The sequence below is a fragment of the Electrophorus electricus genome, chromosome 5, assembly GCF_041902795.1.
Source record: "Electrophorus electricus isolate QZ-2024a chromosome 5, ASM4190279v1, whole genome shotgun sequence".
Classification (NCBI taxonomy): Eukaryota; Metazoa; Chordata; class Actinopteri; order Gymnotiformes; family Gymnotidae; genus Electrophorus; species Electrophorus electricus.
In genome coordinates this window covers 28,386,209-28,403,045 of record NC_137501.1, presented here as the reverse complement: position 1 = coordinate 28,403,045, position 16,837 = coordinate 28,386,209, and the positions used below count along the sequence as shown (strand labels likewise).

The 16,837-nt window shown below is 44.1% G+C and overlaps 1 protein-coding gene across 3 annotated transcripts in view; it reads left to right on the top strand.

Moving 5' to 3' along the window:
• The first annotated feature begins 717 nt into the window (after positions 1-717).
• The window catches only part of tmem131l (transmembrane 131 like), a 34,221-nt gene continuing 18,101 nt past the window's right edge, over positions 718-16,837 (top strand). Inside the window, exons 1-4 of one of the 3 annotated variants that reach the window (XM_081714678.1) lie at positions 718-953; positions 1,648-1,718; positions 5,278-5,321; positions 15,764-15,835. In XM_081714678.1, the coding sequence (XP_081570804.1) occupies positions 830-953; positions 1,648-1,718; positions 5,278-5,321; positions 15,764-15,835 (311 nt within the window). In that variant the 5' untranslated portion in view covers positions 718-829. The remainder of the gene's footprint in view (positions 954-1,647; positions 1,719-5,277; positions 5,322-15,763; positions 15,836-16,837) is intronic. The other 2 variants (XM_081714677.1, XM_081714676.1) reach the window with 2 other exon arrangements.

Genomic DNA, 16,837 nt, shown 5'->3' with positions numbered 1-16,837 from the left:
TAACATACATTTATGCAGTATGCTGGTACGGTTCATATATCTATAATTATTCTTTATGCATGAACTATTTGCTGTTACTAAATAGCGATGTATAAGCCAAAGGTTCCGTTTTGTATAGTTTGCTCAAAAGTCTGAGAATGTAAATACCCTGACCGGTGAGGTCCGTAGCTCTGGCATGTTTTAAATGCAGCGTAAAATTACCGAGCAACATCTTCTCGGTACTACCAAACTGACCAGGTCTTGCACTGTTCCCTAGCAGGTCACAGCACTGAACTGTAATTTTTTTTTTTTTCCTAGTAAGACAATTCAACTATTCATACAGGTCATTTAGTAAAGACTGGAATTGTCCAGTCGTAATTAAAACATTACTGGTTCAAGCTACTGTTGGTCAGGTTAACTTTCAGTGTGACGTTTGATCATCAATGCGAAGTCTGGTCGATAACTGGTTTACAACCATGGCAAAAGCACATCCATAACGAGCCTCTGTGCTTTTTCCTAAATTAATATAGATGTAGTCAATTGTACACTCTCTTTGAATAGCTCTATAACATTGTTTGCCAAGCCGTAATCAGAGCCGCACTGAGGTTTTTTATTTAAAACAAACAAACAAACAAACTAAAGCTCGTAACATTTAATGATGTTTTCGCATTTTAGCTCCTGCAAGTGATCGTAATGGACTGGCTGTAGTCGGCGCATACTCAGCACACAGCACCGATACCGGAGAAGACGAAGCACGGTGGGCGGGTGCGAGGAGAGCGAGCGGACGGAGCCCGCCGCGTGGAGACGGAGCAGTCACCGCGAGCCCTGCGAGCGAGCACGACGCGCCAGCATGGCGGCCCAACGGGACCTCGACCGAGGCGGCCACTGCCACAGGAAAACGTGGATTAATGTCCTGCTAGGAATTCTACAACTACTGCTGCCCTTCCTCCAGCGCGGAGGAGCCCAGTTTCAAGGTCCGACGGAGTGTATTTTTTGTAAACGAATGCACCAGCGAACGAAAATGTCGGAGGGAACTAGCTAAGTGTTCACTTGACAAGTCGCTTTCGCTAGAAGAGGACTGCCTTTCTTGAACACCCCCCCCCCCCCCCCAAAAAAAGCATATTTACTTAAATTTCGCTTTAAATTCTTGTTGATCTGGCTTAGCTATATATTTACATCCACATGTAGTTTACTCCTTTTTTTTTGCGTTTTAAGGAAGAAAGCAAGCAGTCTTTTTTGGACGATACCGTTTCCTGTGTAAATATGCAACAAAGCTCTCTTCTGTAGCAGAGCTCAACAGGAAAACTTAGCCGCCGTTTAATATTTGTAATCATGGAAATAGGAGTGTTATTTTTTCCGTTTAAGTGTAGTTAAGTATTTCAGGTCATACAAAATCTATGGCTATTTGGTATGGGCGTTAACAAAACGGTACAACGAGTCTCTTAAATTGCCAGCCACACGCCTTTGTCATCCGTGGCATCTCCGCTCGGTACTCGCGCTAACGTACTGCAAAAGAATAGCCGATGTGCATGCACGAGAAACGCAGTCACCGCTGTGTGCGCGTCCGTCCAAAATCCTGCTTTACAGTCGTGCGGATGCAAGCGGACCGGAGGTTTTGGCATGTGTTTCCCTGTGTTTACATGACGTTCTTTCTTCTCGCCGAACAAGCTCTCGCCGAAATGTCCAGCGTGGTGGAAGTGTGGCAGGCAGAGGACACGGACTTCCTAGTGCCGTCGCAGGTACGTGAGTCAAAATACAAACTAAACTGCCGCGTTTGCCTCCAGAATCCTACCCCCAGCACGAGCAAGTACACGGTCACAAAGGCGTCCATCATCTCCCATTGGGTAGAGCGGATGTAGCACGTGCGTTGGAGTCTGAACGCTAGAACGGATACGTTTGTGTCCGGTCGACTGTTGCGTCGGCAAACGAAGGGAAAAGCGATTCTGTCGCAAGGACGGGTCTCCTCATTTCTCGGGAATAACAGCGGGGCCAGTTGCTAATGAAGGGGAATGTTCTTTTGGGAGGCGGGAAGCGCGTGGCTATGGCAATCAGTCAGTGGACTCCACGGATTGCTGAACGTGACGTCTGTCGCCACGTTATGGACAGAGAACGCAACCTCTAGAGTTCCCAGATAAATATCTAACGTAACGTTACCTTACCCCTGCAAAAAAAAAGGGTTTTGCATTTGCAAAACCGAACATTTACAGCGACCGAGTGGTCACGTGGGTTGCATAACGAACGATGACATTATTTTGCGTTCTCCCTAACCTTAGAATTCACTCGTGTGTGCATTATACATACCAAAGGAAAATATATAAATATATATATCTTTCTGTTCTGGAAACAGAAAAGGGTTATTCTGCTGATTTAGTTCGATATATGTTAAAAAAATATTTTTAAAGTTTAAATTCCCATACACCTTGAAGTTTAGGCCCACCATGTTTCCTTGACTAGCTAAGAAACCCAAACCTTATAGGGACAGAATGACCCTCTACTGCCTCCTCAATTTGCTTGCATTTATGTGTATTTCATCTAGTCCTTGCTGCTGTAAGTCCCTGGTGAAATATTCTTGTGAAATTCACAGTTCTTGAATAACTAAACTCAGGAAAGAGTGTTTGATCAACAGTGTACCAGTCATGGCGCAAAGCTCAATAACGATATTCTCGTCCTGTGGAGTAGCTAATGAATAAATGTGATTTCCTTTCCTATATGTTTTGTGTAGTGTTTCTGACCCCCCCCCCCATAACCTGCTATAATAACCTACTATAGGAAGTTGGATTCAGTGGCTCAGATGTACAGCTGTAGCAGCTGTCAGATGGAATCAAATCTATAAACTCTCAAACCATTATACAAGTTTTTTTTTTTTTTTTTTACAACCCCCAGGACAAAATGTGAGTAGTGTTTGTGTGTCACTATGCACGCTCATGGGATATAATCCAGGAACGCTAATGGTTTGTTTTATGTTGCTGAGAGTTTGCCATGTCGTATCTGATTACGGTTGCGTCATCAGTGTGGGATGTTAAGAATTGACCAGGGAGATGAAGAATGCCAAACATGCTTTTGCCATTTAGAATTGGAACAAAACACAACATATGGTGTAGCAATGTGGACATTTGTTGATGGAAAGGCCAAAAAAAATAAATTACATAAGCGTATGATTTGTTCCACTGCGTTTGAGGCATTGAGACAGACATGCTGCTTTTGTGCTGTGCTGTATGTGAAGAGTAAGGTGCAGTAGCTCCTGATGCTGGTTTGTGTGGTCATTCTCTAACCGTACCGCAACTGAAGATGTGATGGAAATTTCCATTTCTAAGCTGTTTTATCTGCACTTTTAAGTTGTGCAATGTTTCCATCGTTGATGAGTTATGTAATTAAAGGGTCTAATCAGGAGGGCGTAGCAACCTTTGAAGAAGATCTCTGGTCTGCTTCCAGAGGCGCTGGCCTTTAGTGTGCTCCATCTTTGTAGGACTGTTGCATTCCTGTTGCTGGTCTGGCTGGCACCCCGATGGTTGTGGCACTCCTGCAGCCGATGCAGGCCTGTCACCGCCCCGCATGCAGGGGCTGTTCAGACGAACTCACTCTCCCGACTGGCCGTGTCCTCTGTTGACTGGCGTCGAGGGAGTGTTTTAACGAACCGGTCCCAAAGCTGCAGAGTGTGCTTCTGCTGCAGAGATGTTGCGTAACAGACAAAAGGGAGACGTGAAGGGGGGGGTGTCTCAGTTTGCAGAGCACTATAATGGAGGCGCACACTAATGTGCTATAATAAGAAAAGTGTCCAGCTTCCATAACCTGCGTGGAGCCTGGATTGCATAACTTTCTAAATGTAGTGCTGTGCATATTTTCTGTCCCAGTGCTACTGCTACTTTGCGTTTATTTGTATGATTTAACTTCTGCTCGACATTTATTTAGGTTTACGACAGTTTATGAACAGAAGACCAACATAATTGGGTGGTATTACCAAAAAAAAAAAAATCCTGAATGCATATAAATGATCAGTTAGATTTTGTAGGCGGGTTTATTTTAGATCTGAACCTGTTAAAAATAAATAAATTTAAAAATCACCACAACATGCCTGTATAGTGTGTGTGTGTGTGTGTGTGTTGTGGCTAGTGGCTAGCTCTCTGTTATTTGGCACTCTACAGATCGGGTTTATTCGGTGGGGTTGTGTCCCCAGGGCAGAGGTGTAAATAGCCTCACATTAAACAGTGGTCAATATTCATGTCAGGGATGACTGAGCAGTCTTGCCGTTTTCTCTTTTCGAGTGTCCTCAGGCTGTTTGTGGCTGCAGCAGTTTCGTAGGTCTGCATGCATGCTAATACGGTCTGTCTGCAGCGGTTCTGTAGGTCTGCATGCATGCTAATACGGTCTGTCTGCAGCGGTTCTGTAGGTCTGCATGCATGCTAATACGGTCTGTCTGCAGCGGTTCTGTAGGTCTGCATGCATGCTAATATGGTTTGTCTGCAGCGGTTCTGTAGGTCTGCATGCATGCTAATACAGTTTGTCTGCAGCGGTTCTGTAGGTCTTCATGCTTGCTAATACGGTCTGTCTGCATGCATATGTTCTGTCTGCACACATTTGGTAGGTCTGCATGTGTGCTAATATTCTCTGTATTTGATGCAAAGGAGCCTGCATTGCAAAGTCTCTTCCTTGTGACTTAGCATGAGCCAGCTGTTCATTAAGGGCTCCTTCATACTTGGCGGGTAGTTGACACCAGCCTGGAACTGTTGGAAGTCACCATATCACAAGGATGCTGCAGTTTGCTTCTACTGAAACTGTTTTATCACTGCATGGAGATTGCTATGGGGCTACTATGGTTTCAGGTGTCTTACGATGTAGGGAGATTTGTGCGTTTAGGGCATTTAGTAAGTAACTCAGTTGTGTATGCTTAGCCTGTGGTATTTTCATTATATTGTGACTTTGGATACTGGTGTGATTTATATGATTAATGTTTTTACTCAAATATCTCAGTGTATATATTTAATGCATTTCATATGATGGCTTGATGAATTTTTGAACTTGCATGTGCCATCCTGCATTTTATTTCTTGTTTGTTTTGTTACTTGCAAATCCACCGATACGTACTGAATATATGTACCATGGGGATGTTTCATTATGAGTAAGATGGAGAGAGACGCACACAGAGCGGACAAAACAGCCAAACAATCTGATCTATCCTGATTAGCAAATTATAGTCTCAAAATTAAGTTCACTCTGAAGTTTTCACTCTTGTGTACTTGAATACCTGTAGAGTCTAAAAGTGTGTGTGTGTTTTTTGTTTTGTTTTTTTCTCTCCTCTAGGCAGCGGAAGAGCGGAGCGCTGAAAGTCTCCCTCAGGAGGACAGGTGAGATCTGTGCAGACATGCTTGCATCAGCTTACATCACACACTACCTCCCTGTGTCTCGCTCTACCTCCCTGCGTCTTGTGCTGCTGCACCCAGTCCTCATGTAGTTTACACCTAACATTTACGTATTTTGAGTGATTTATAATAATGTGAAACAAAAGAGTCTAGGTGCAGAACAGCAATACCAAACTGGCTGCAAGATGTGTATTAGAGGTGTGCTGTGTTTTAGCAGGAAAACAGCAGAATGGGTGAATAGCAGGCACATTGGAGGAGAGAGTGAGAGAGATGTGGGTTTAGTTAAAAGATACAAAGCATTGGTCTGCAATCAAGTTGCAGGGTTTTTTTTCCCCAGTCTTATTAAAGTGGCTCTGTGAACATTTTTGTTTTAAACGTTTTTGTGATGTGGCATTCTGAGTTGCCTCACTGTGTGTGTGTGTGTGGGGGGGGGGGGGGGGGGGGGGGGGGGGGAGAGGGATAATTTTGCAAATTTTAGTGTTCTCATATTGAGAGGCCGGTCATCGTCTCGGTGTTTTTGTTATTTCTGTTGACTGTTCTTAGTGTTTGGTTACCTCTATTCAAGTGTCACTGGGATGTAGTCATCTTAACTGACATGTCAAGCGTTCTTGCCTGATTTCAACCAGCCATGTGTACATTACAAACTCTTCCTCAGACATTTGTTTAGCCATTTCTCCTGGAGTTGAGAGAATAGCTCTCGCTTCTGTAGTTGCTGTCTATCGCCTAATGGGAAGAACAGTGGGGCCTGTACATTCTCTGCACTCCGCAGTACACTCCTGTGCTGCCTCACACTGCACGCCTAAAATGGGCACGCACACACACTGCGTGAGACACTGAGCGAGAGGGAGAGATGCATTAAACCAGTGAGCTTTGGTGACACGAATTGGAGTAAACCACTTCTAAAATGAGTTCAGGGTTTTACATTGATTTTGTGAGGGTTCTGTGTGGAAACATTTAACTTTAGCCTCTTTAGCTGCTGTGGTAACACTGCATTAGTAGCAGTAAGTAGGCAATGTGTGAAGTTTAACGCAGATAACGTGTAACAAAGGTGTTACAATTACCAGTCTCATGCTTTAGCTTTTTCAGAAACAACCTGAGAGGGGAGTCTTGGTGCTTCAGCCAAGTATCCTGAACTTGAGTTTCACTTTTTCACACACTGGATTTTTACTTTTTTTAAGCTAAGTGCAGACTGAAAGCCTTGTTGTCTCTGAGGAGCGTGGCTAGCACAGCCTGCAGCGATGCTCCTGTTGCCTCGTGTAAAACATGGCTATGTCCTTGTTTTGGCTTTGTGCATAGTGGACTGAGAGCCCCCTCAGTGTGCTAATTATTGTTGTATCCTGGCTGTGCAGACGTGCACGTGTGCTTGCCTTTATCTGTCTCGTAGAAAACAGAAGAGCTGTCACTTTCACTCGAGTTGTACTTTCCCTGCTTCCTCCCCAGAGACAGCCACTCACCTACCACCCTCACTGCTATCTGTCACCAGCAGATGCTACAGGCAGAAAGTGCCACAGCGCATGAGAGGGGGTTGTACGGTTTGTGGCTAAACGCTAATCAGCAAGACACACAACACTGACCAGTGCAGAACCCTAATGCACACTCCCTAACATTCACGATCTTGAGAAGCCACGAAGCCACGAAGCCTCGACTGTTATTAATGTAAACAGTGGGAATAAGTCTAGCCGGTCATTTAACAGAGGTTAAATTTAGAAATGGCAAAAATGCTCAGTTTTTTTCTAGGGTACATCTGCTTCAGTGCAACTGTGAGAAGGATCAGTTAAGACACACTGGTTTTCTGTGTAACATCTTCGCTCAGAATGCAGGCATTCTGGACTTAGCATTGGGTTGTGCTCAACTGGGTAATGACACAGAGTCTGTTCATGGTTCCTCTTAGAGTTTAAACAACTATAGAAAAGACTATGAACTGGTCCACTAATAGCTCTTGTTTTCACTTCCCTTGGTAGGGCATCTTGCTGACTGCTAAAATACACACCCCCACACTCTTTAGGCAAACAGATTTTGGCAGTTAAATTAGCAATTGCTTCCAGAGTAAAAGAAGACAGTAAACTGTGACTCATATTTCTTAACCAAACCCCTGCTCGCTGAAACCTTTACACAGATGCGCACGCGCGCACACACACAGCACACACAGAGAGTGTCCAGAGTGGCGTGTTTGTCCAGTCTGTGTTGTAGTGCGCGTGGCCCTGGGAATGAACTGATGGAATTCCAACGTCACCGGCAGCTCCACATAGCTCTGGAGCCAGCTGATCTGCCTGCGCAGTGCACATGCTGCTTTTATTAGACACCTGTAGCCATGGAAACATGCATCTACTAAAAGAAACCCACCAGCACACACGAGCGAATGCAGCGGGGGAGCTTTGCATGCTCTGTCCTCAGCTCCTCTGCCTGTAGACCTGTTCTTCATTCAGCCTGCTGCGAGGGCCATCCTGCACATACAGCGCTAACGTCTCCCCATTTCTGACCATTTGGGCCGGTTATCGTGCATGTGGCTGTATGTCCCTGAGCATATTGGGACGTTGAAAGGCCAAGGTGTTGAGTCACAACGAAGGACCTCCGAAAGTTCTCTCGCGACCATTTTCATGTGGATAACTGTATGTGATGGGTATAGGATAAGCAATAAACTCTGGGCTAATCATGTTGGAAAGGCTGTGCGCGCGTGCGCACGTGTTTCTGCATCTGCGGGCTGATGTATGACGGCCAGGCTCTGCTCACACTGTTTACTGTGCTTTTGTTTATTTAAATGTGCTTTGGCTCTCAAATTTCATCCGTTGTTTTGTCCTCTTTTGGCTTGGAAACACACGTCACCGCTTTAGTGCGCTGGCTGGGTTACCCAGGGCTGTATGTGAAATGCAGCCTACTTTATACAGAGTGACAAGTACATAATATGAAAAATGTGTATACAAGGTGAAGTGACAGACTAATTTATACTGTGTTTTTGAGTCATTGGGTTATATGGGGCCAGTTATAAACATGGGTGTTTTTCCCCTTTTTTATAGCATTCGTACTGTTAACAAACGTGAGGAAAAAGCATGGCGTGCGTGCGCGTGCGTGTGCACGTGCACTCGTTAGTTCTGCAGGTAAAGTCAGCTTAGATGGAATGACTGGCAGACCTGGTAACAGGTAGGCAGTTTTCCCAGTGTGCTTCTGCCATGTATCAAGCGGCATATGAGGCTACAGGTGACCTTTTGGACTTTTTGCCATGCTTGCTACGTATGAAGGGAAGGTGGGCTCGCGGATGCGCATTGACCGAGCCCCTGTTACGCGAGGACGACTCTAAATGCTGTTGAGAGTTATTGGGCAGAGGTACTACATAAAGAGGAAATGGAAACTGGGCTAACGTCCCACTGTTCGTGTTAACCTCGGCCCATTAATGAGCACGCTGTGAATGTCAACAGTCTTTGCACGTTTACTTCTTTAGGTGATTTTGTTATCCATGCTCTCACAGCTGAGGAAGCATGATTTCAATCAGCATTCGTTTTGTCCTTATTATGATTTTAAAGTGAGTCGGGCTTGGTGGAGACTGCTATAGCCACTCCCACTGTAGGCTTCAAGCTGTTAAGAGTGTAGAACAGGTCCATAGTCTGTGTTTTGGGCTATAGGTCAAACTGTTACGGCATCACTCAAATATTCAGATTTGCTGTTAAGTGTGGTGTTTTTTAAAAATTTAATCTGTGTGGTTATTTGTACAACATGACGCTAAGTGCAGCTAGGTCTTTAGACTCTCCACTCCAGTGCTCCTTGCTTTTATTTGTTTTTGGCATGTCAACATAATACTGTTCTCTTTCCTAATCATCGTTTATGCTGCACAAAAATTCTTGACCCTAACTGCCAGTTTAAAAAAAAAAAGAGAGAGAGAGAGAACATAAAATGCTAATAAAATGAGGTATATAATGTAACAAAGGTCTTCAGGCTGTTTTTACTACCCGTTTGTGCCAGTACACGCCTAGTGCACTTGGCTTCGTAATGTGGCTGTGCTTCCAAAAGCCCTCCAGTACTTGTGTTCCTAAAAACCTGGTCAGCTAGTTTCATGTTTCCAAACAAATCCAACAAATGTGTAAGAATATCAGAAGCATGTTCTGTCAGAACGGTAAGACTGCACAATGTGGAGAAAAATATTCCAGTGAAAATATATTAAAATAAAGCACACCGCAATCTCAAATGTGTTTTATATATGTTAAAGCACACTGGTGAAACCAGATGTGACGTGGTTAAATGTCTGCCTGTGCCATTTTTACAAAAACTTCATCTATGTGCTGGGTCGTGTGCAAACCTTGATCAGTCAGTATAGTCACGCAATACTCATACGGAACAATTGTGATTTGGTCAGGATGTTCACAGCCCACAAAAAAGGAATTTGTCTGATTGGGTAGTTTTAAGAAGGTCCATTTGCATATACCGTTATTGCCCACTATTGCGGTGATCAATAACGTGCGTTGTGAACGTGTAGAGTGCACTTTGTTGACTTCTGTTTTAAATGCAGAGTCGTGTACATTGTGCACTGCTGGACCTTTGTCCTTTCAAAGAGAAAGCAGACATCTTGCACAATTTGAGGCCTTATAGTCTCCATTTCCGCTGTTGCACAGCAGAGGACATTTAAACACTTCTTGTAATCCTGTTTTACTGTAAAGGTGGTTTCATTATGCATCTTGCACGTTGCTCTTACTCCATGTAGATCACGAGTCACCTCAGGGTTTGCAGGAAATTTTCATCAAGAAGTTTGAGGGTGGGACATTGTGCTTAAGGCCTTCTGAAGATTTCTCAAGGGAACACTGTTCTGACCTTTTTTACAATTAGTATAATTCTGAATCTACGTTTTCAGCATTTGGCAGCTGCTCTTATCCAAAGCAGCTTGTATGTGTTTATCAGTATACATCACACAGTATGTGCTCCTTAGGAACGCACAGCGTTGGGGTTGCTCACACCTTTCCCGGTCTGCTCTGCCACATTCTCTACAGGAGCACAACCAAGTTTGCCTATTCATTTATTTTTTAGTTTCTCTGGGTTTCTCACATTTTCAGATCCACCCTTACGTGCATAGCTCACAAGGGTGTAGCCAGTAATGGCCGTTTGCCAGTACAGTTTACCAGCACGACTGATTGTCAATACAGTTTGCGTTCGGGTTTGAAATTCACTTTTTAATTTATTTATTTATTTATTTTTTATTGCCTCTGAGCTGAATAAAGGAGAGAGCAGGCTCAATTCTGGCAGAGTGTGGGGTCTCTCTTATTGCCTTTTCTGGCTAGTCAGCTGTTCAGTGCAAGCTGCTCTATCCTTAAGTCACAGATCACTTGGATCACTTCTTTTTCCTTAAGAAGAGCAGACACGCGAAAGAGACTTACTGCACTGCATCATGAGAGTGGAATGGTTGACCAACTGTAAGGTTCCCAACTATAAGTGTTGGCTTTATGCTCATATCACACAACAGCTGCAGCTAAGTGTGTGTGTGTGTGTGTGTGTGTGTGAGAGAGAGAGATGAAAGGATGATGATGACGACTGACTCTACTGTTCTCCTGCATCTCTCTGAACTATCTGAAGTCCACAACCCTCAAACAAAGCAGAAACATACAGCCGCAGCCCATAGCCTCTGGTCCCAGCATGCACCTCTCCGCTCCTGTCCCCTCTGCTCTGCTTTACCGCCTGCTGACATCTCACCAGCAGTGAGGATGACTGTTGATTCCAAAAATACCAGCGCTTGTGAATGGCAGGCAAATGTTGATTTGGCCTTCTTGCTGCCGGAGGAACGTCTAAAACGTAAAACGGCACTCCATCTTTTTTTTTTTTTTTTTTGCGTGTGTGTGTATTGGTTTCTGGGTGGCACCTGTTTTAAGGGAAAAAAAGTTGTTGAGACATGGCAATGAAGCGCCTCGTTGTGCTCACCTGCACACTCGGAGAACATGTGAATGCACCCATGTGTGTCGTCTGTTTTATTGGTTTACTCTGGCTAACTGCAAGCAGTTTTTTTTCCTCCCTTCATAAAACCCTTCTTTCTTTCTCTCTGTCATCATTACTCATTTTATCTCCTTCGGGTTTCATCCTTTTTCACTCATTTAGATGTTCTCCGTTTTTTTTTTTGTTTTCTTTCTTTCATGTGTGTGTGTGTGTGTGTGTGTGTGTGTGTGTGTGTGTGTGTGTGCGCTCTGAGGTTCACACCTCATGCTGCGCTTCATCTCCTCATGCCTGTGTTTGCCCAGTGGCCAATCGGCAGCAGCATTACAATGCCACCTCCTACATTCTCGTAACTCTCTCACACACACACACACACACACACACACACACACACACACACACACAATCACAACATCTCTTACTCTTTTCCAGTGCACAGCCATATCTGTTTTGGTAGTCTCCTACTGGCACTGTGTGTTACTGTCTGGCCCACAGAGTTGCATAACACTTGGTGAAGCAGTAGATAAGAGTTTCGCTCACTCGGTGTCCTGCTCCATGGGGTGGGTTCTAGCCAGGCCACATTTTTGTTTTACTCCACCTCCCATAACACCTGATAAGTGTGCTGATGTATTCAGAACTGGGACAGATGCAAAGTGTGGACTGGCTTTAGGACTAGACCGGACTAGCCTAACGTAACAAATTGACTGGCAGTATGGTTTATTCGCTGGACTGACATGCCTCACCACCCTGCGAGCTGGTCCCGATATGCTGTTGGGAGGCAAACTACTGATGAGTGTAATCTTAAACTAACAACCCAGCCACCAGTTCATTTAAATCTTTTTGCCTTTGGTTAAGATGGGTTTGGTGGATGTCTCAAGCCGTCCTGTAACACATGACCAATATATTTTGTGTGCGTGTTTGTTTAGGATAATCTAGGATATGGGATTTTAATTTAATTGCTTTAATTTAATTTAATTGCTTCGTTTTACCACTGATGTTTACACACAGTTTGCCTGGGTTTGTTTTTGACAAGCATAGGTTAAAAATGCCACACCCTTACCTGTCTGTTGGTGAGTGATTCCTGTGTCATGAATTTACTGTGCAGAGCAGAGTTGGGAAGCTATGTAGCCTCTTATTCTCTTACTCAGTTTGGAATCAGACCAAGTAGAAGTTGGACTGTTTAATTTTCTTAATTTAGGGGTTTTCATTTTTCTCAACCCTCTTACACTCCGGATCACAGTGGAGGCTGCACAGTGGTTGTGTTATTTGAGCTATGTGTACAATTCTTACAATTATTTCATGCACAGGGATTATTAAATATAAAATAAATGTGAGTGGTCAGGCTTCACTTATTTAGAAGTATACTCCAGGGGGAGGTTGGTTGAGTGAGAAATTGGTTTAGGCCGTTTAGAACTGTAAGCACTCTATGCTTCTGAAAGGTCTACCGTTCAGAATGATGAAACAGTCTGTTAAACATTTTTAGACTGTAGAATTTGCACTTGATTACTAATATTATAAAAAAAAAAAATCTGGGTTTTCACGTGGTGTGGCACTGTCCAGTTCCAGTCTTGGAGGTCTGCCAACCCTGCAGAGTTCCACCCTAATCTAACACACTCTAGTACAGATTATCAAGGCCTTCAGTAGCTCCTGAATATTAGAGCCAGGAGTGTTGAAATTATCTCTGTAGTGTTGTTGTTGTTGTTGTTGTTGTTGTTGTTGTTGTTGTAGTAGTATCTAGGACTGGAGTTACTTGAATTTACTCCCCTGGCTTAATGGAAGCACTAAAACACAATATTTAGCCACATGCCACTGCTGACACAATTGTCAAAGTGGGCATGGATCCATCCAGCCTGTCCCAGACCTGAGATGCAGGACTGGACCTAGGTGGTACAGATGCCATGCAGGCTGTATATGACAGTATAGGTCTGCGTACTTCAGTATATGGAAGTAGACATCAGTTTGGGTATCAGTTCACTTTATTATGGGTGTTTGAGTACTTCAGTATGGTTTCATTATACATTAGTCACATGGGGTTTTCAGGCTTATGACCTTACATACACGATACCATAATTTTGATGAATGTAAAACCCACAGACATTGAACACAGTCCAAACTTAGCAGCTGCATTCATCTCAAAGATGAGAGAGCAGTTAAGGGCACTGGAGCACATGTTGTACCTCAGCCTAACATTTAAATAGTGACCAAAGGAACAACGCTGTTCTTGCATCATCCATGAACAAGTGATGCCCGACTCTTGAAGTAAGACTCCTCTCTCCGATGGCTGGCAGGAGATCAGATGCCAACGCTTGTGTTATTTCTAATCTACACGGGTCTTGTTCTTGAGAGCAAGTCTTGACTTGTCCAGAGAGGTTCCATAATGTTCCGTCTACCAGTGCCTGGTCCGGAGGACAAGCTCAACCGTGACAAATGCAGTGAAATGAGGAGAGGTGGCAACACTCTTTACATTCCATTCAGGCTGCCATGCCTTGGCACCGTTCTTGATGGTTTGCTGCTGGCTTTCCCCCATGCAGATGCTAACCTCAAGTGTATGAAAAATGAAGCACAGCAACAAAGCTCACATGAGCAATGAGCGACACCCTGGTCTCCCCTCCCCCACCGCATGAGCAGAATTCAAAATTACCCACCGTTTCCTGTTTGAGGGTAGACAGGAAGTAAGCACTCTATGCAATTCGAGTCATCTTTTTTCCTAGTGTTTGGTTGCTGTGTGTGTGTGTGATGCTGTTATTTCTGCCATTGTCTCTTCTTCTCCACCCTCCTTTGTTTAAAGACTGCATCTTCCAGGTTGAAAACGTTAGTTTGTTTTGATCAGTGATGGTGGTTTTGCTCTGAATGCAGAAAACCCGTTGTTTTTATTCCCTCCTGTAGCATCTCCGATGGAAAGGTGCCTTGCGCTTCATACAAATCCGTGATTTTTGCCCTCTGGCAGTTTTAGCTTTTCGAAAACATGTTCCAGCAAGAACTCCACTCCAGTGATGTGCAGATATAGACTTTTGCATGCTGAGAACAGACCCAGACACTCCTACAAACATTTTCCTTTCCATCAGTCCCACAGCTTGGTTTGTCTCTTGCTGCTGGTTGTTTTGTTGCTCAGAATCACTTTGACTGTTGTATAACTTTATAGTTTGATTGTTGTATAACCACAGTGTAACAGTGAATCACTGTTCTAGCCCTGGGTGTGCAGGTCGCGTGTGCGGTCTGAAGGTCGGCTAACTGAGGGAGGTGTCTGTGCACCACAGGCTGCAAGTTCCATCTCTACTCCAGCGCAACAGCAGTGATATTCTCCAAATCTGACTACATTTTTAATTGGTTTTTGTTTTGTTTTGGACCAGGCATTTAAAGGGTTAAAAGAAAGACAAGCCTGTTACCAGCTGCTGTCTGTTAATGTCTTTTTAGGTTTAGTGTCATAGACTTTTAGACTTAAAGGTAGGCTTGGAAATGGGGGGGGGGTGAACCTTGCTGAATTGCTTTGCACTGTGTTTAAATGTATATTAGATCATTTGTCTTAATTCTGAGACAATGAGGCGATGTTTTGCTTTAAATTTGTGGTTTGCCACCCTAGGTCTTTACTTCTGTCTCTTTCTGTTTCTCACTCACCCTCCTGAAGGCTGTTGATATGTTGCGCTTCCCCCACATGGTCTGTTCCAAAAAAACTTGAACCTTCTAGGGCTCCGTTTATAACTGCAGGGCCATTTGGACTAGATTGAAAACAAGATGCAATTACCAAGCAGTAATGAACAGCTAGATTTCTAACCTGCCTGTGGTCTTTATATTGGTCATGCTTAGAGCTGCAAACATAAGAATATGGAGTGTTGTTGTAATTTATTCTTGCATCTACTTGTCAAGAGAGAAAGTTAAAAACAGCCAGAAAAAGGTGGCGTTTTGCTTTGTTTCTGGTGGTGGTGAGACTAGCCTGCAGAGACACACCCTCAGAGTTCAGGGTGTTATTCAATCTTATCAAGAGCAACGAACAGCTGTGTTAGCCCTTCTGTCAGCAACGCCTGGAAGCATTTCACCATGTACACACGAACACAAAATATATTGGTTTGAAAGCTCAACCGAATGTGGTTGAATTTATCCCGAATGGCAAATAAGAGTTAAACTAAATTGATGTGTCTGGTGAAAGATTTTACAGTAGCCTGCATGGAGCCAAAAATTAATGTACACATTGATCATCTTTTTTCTGTTTTTGAGATAAAGCTTTACTAAAATCCAAATAATCATTTTAGAAACAGACTTTTGTTGTTGTTTTTCCTAAAGCTTTGTTGTACGAGTCCCGTATGGAAAAATTGGTAACCATACATCATTCCGTACCAATAGAGTTGCACAGGGTAGTGCACATTCAGAAAGGGGAAAAAAAGCAGTGCAAACTCATACAGGCAGCATGTGTGCATAGTGACCTGCATCAGGGAGAGTAATCAGTATTCCACACAGTATGGAATGGGCTGTGACTTCAGCTGACATTACAATGCTGATGTGATTTCCCCTCTTTCTGCTTCTCTCAGCTCCTCGTTTTATGTGAGGGACCTCGGGAGACCACTCCGCCTCCAACCCTCTGTGCTGGACTTCGGGACACAGTAAGTGACTGACTGACAGCTCTCTACGTCCTTACTGTTGCCTGACTTTTTTATTTGTACATTTCGCACGGATGAAGGTTACCGTGTTGCGCTCGCACCTTCCCAAATCCTCCCCCTCTCGCTCTCGCTCCCTCTCTCTCAGAATATGATGACATGCACATCTTTTCAGCACCGTTGTGCTCTCTCTTTTTAGGTTAGTTGAACAGGAGGAATTTTAATGTTCTCAGAGGTGCAGTGATTCAGTTAAAAAATACAATGTCCATTTATATCAAAGCCCATCCAGTCCTTCAACATTTATTTATTTATTTGTTTGTTTTTTATGCTTGACAGGAAACGTATCTGTTTGGGTCGTGAGTCTTCCTTGCTAGTTGTAATGAAACACATGAGACCTAAGGGTCTCTGTGCTGTGGGAAGCGGGGAGCTTTGTAATGGTACTCGGCCAGGGCCTCTGAAGATACCCAAATATGGCCCTGCCTCTTGTCTCTCAGCTCTGGGGAAGGGGTTAAGTGAAGGGTCGTGAACTGCAAGGTTTCCCGTTGGGTCTTGCAAACATCCAGAATAGCTTTAGTTTTGTTGTGCTTGGACGTCTGGAGCTGTACTGCTGGCGGAGGGTCCGTCTGCCTGTTGGGCCTCGCCAAGTAGCGCGTGTGTGTGTGTGTGTGTGTGTGTGTGTGTGTGTGTGTTAGGCTGGACAGTGGGGCAGAGTGTTCTCGCTACTGGGCTATGAGCTCACTGCTGCCTTCTCCTCTGGGTTTGTTTATGAAGCTGTTGTGGCTGGATGTGTTGTGGGGTTGCCAGGGCTGTAGAGTTGGCTCTCGGATGCTGCTGATGTATTGCAAAGAGCCCCATCTATAGATGGGCAGGGCAACAGAGAGACAGCGAGAGAGAACAAGCACACCCTTATTTCTAGCCCCTGCTAATTTAATCAGCCATCCTGTTCTGCTCTATCCACGTGCTTTTTGGTGTTTACCCGCGTGCTCTGGTTAAACCCAAAACACACAC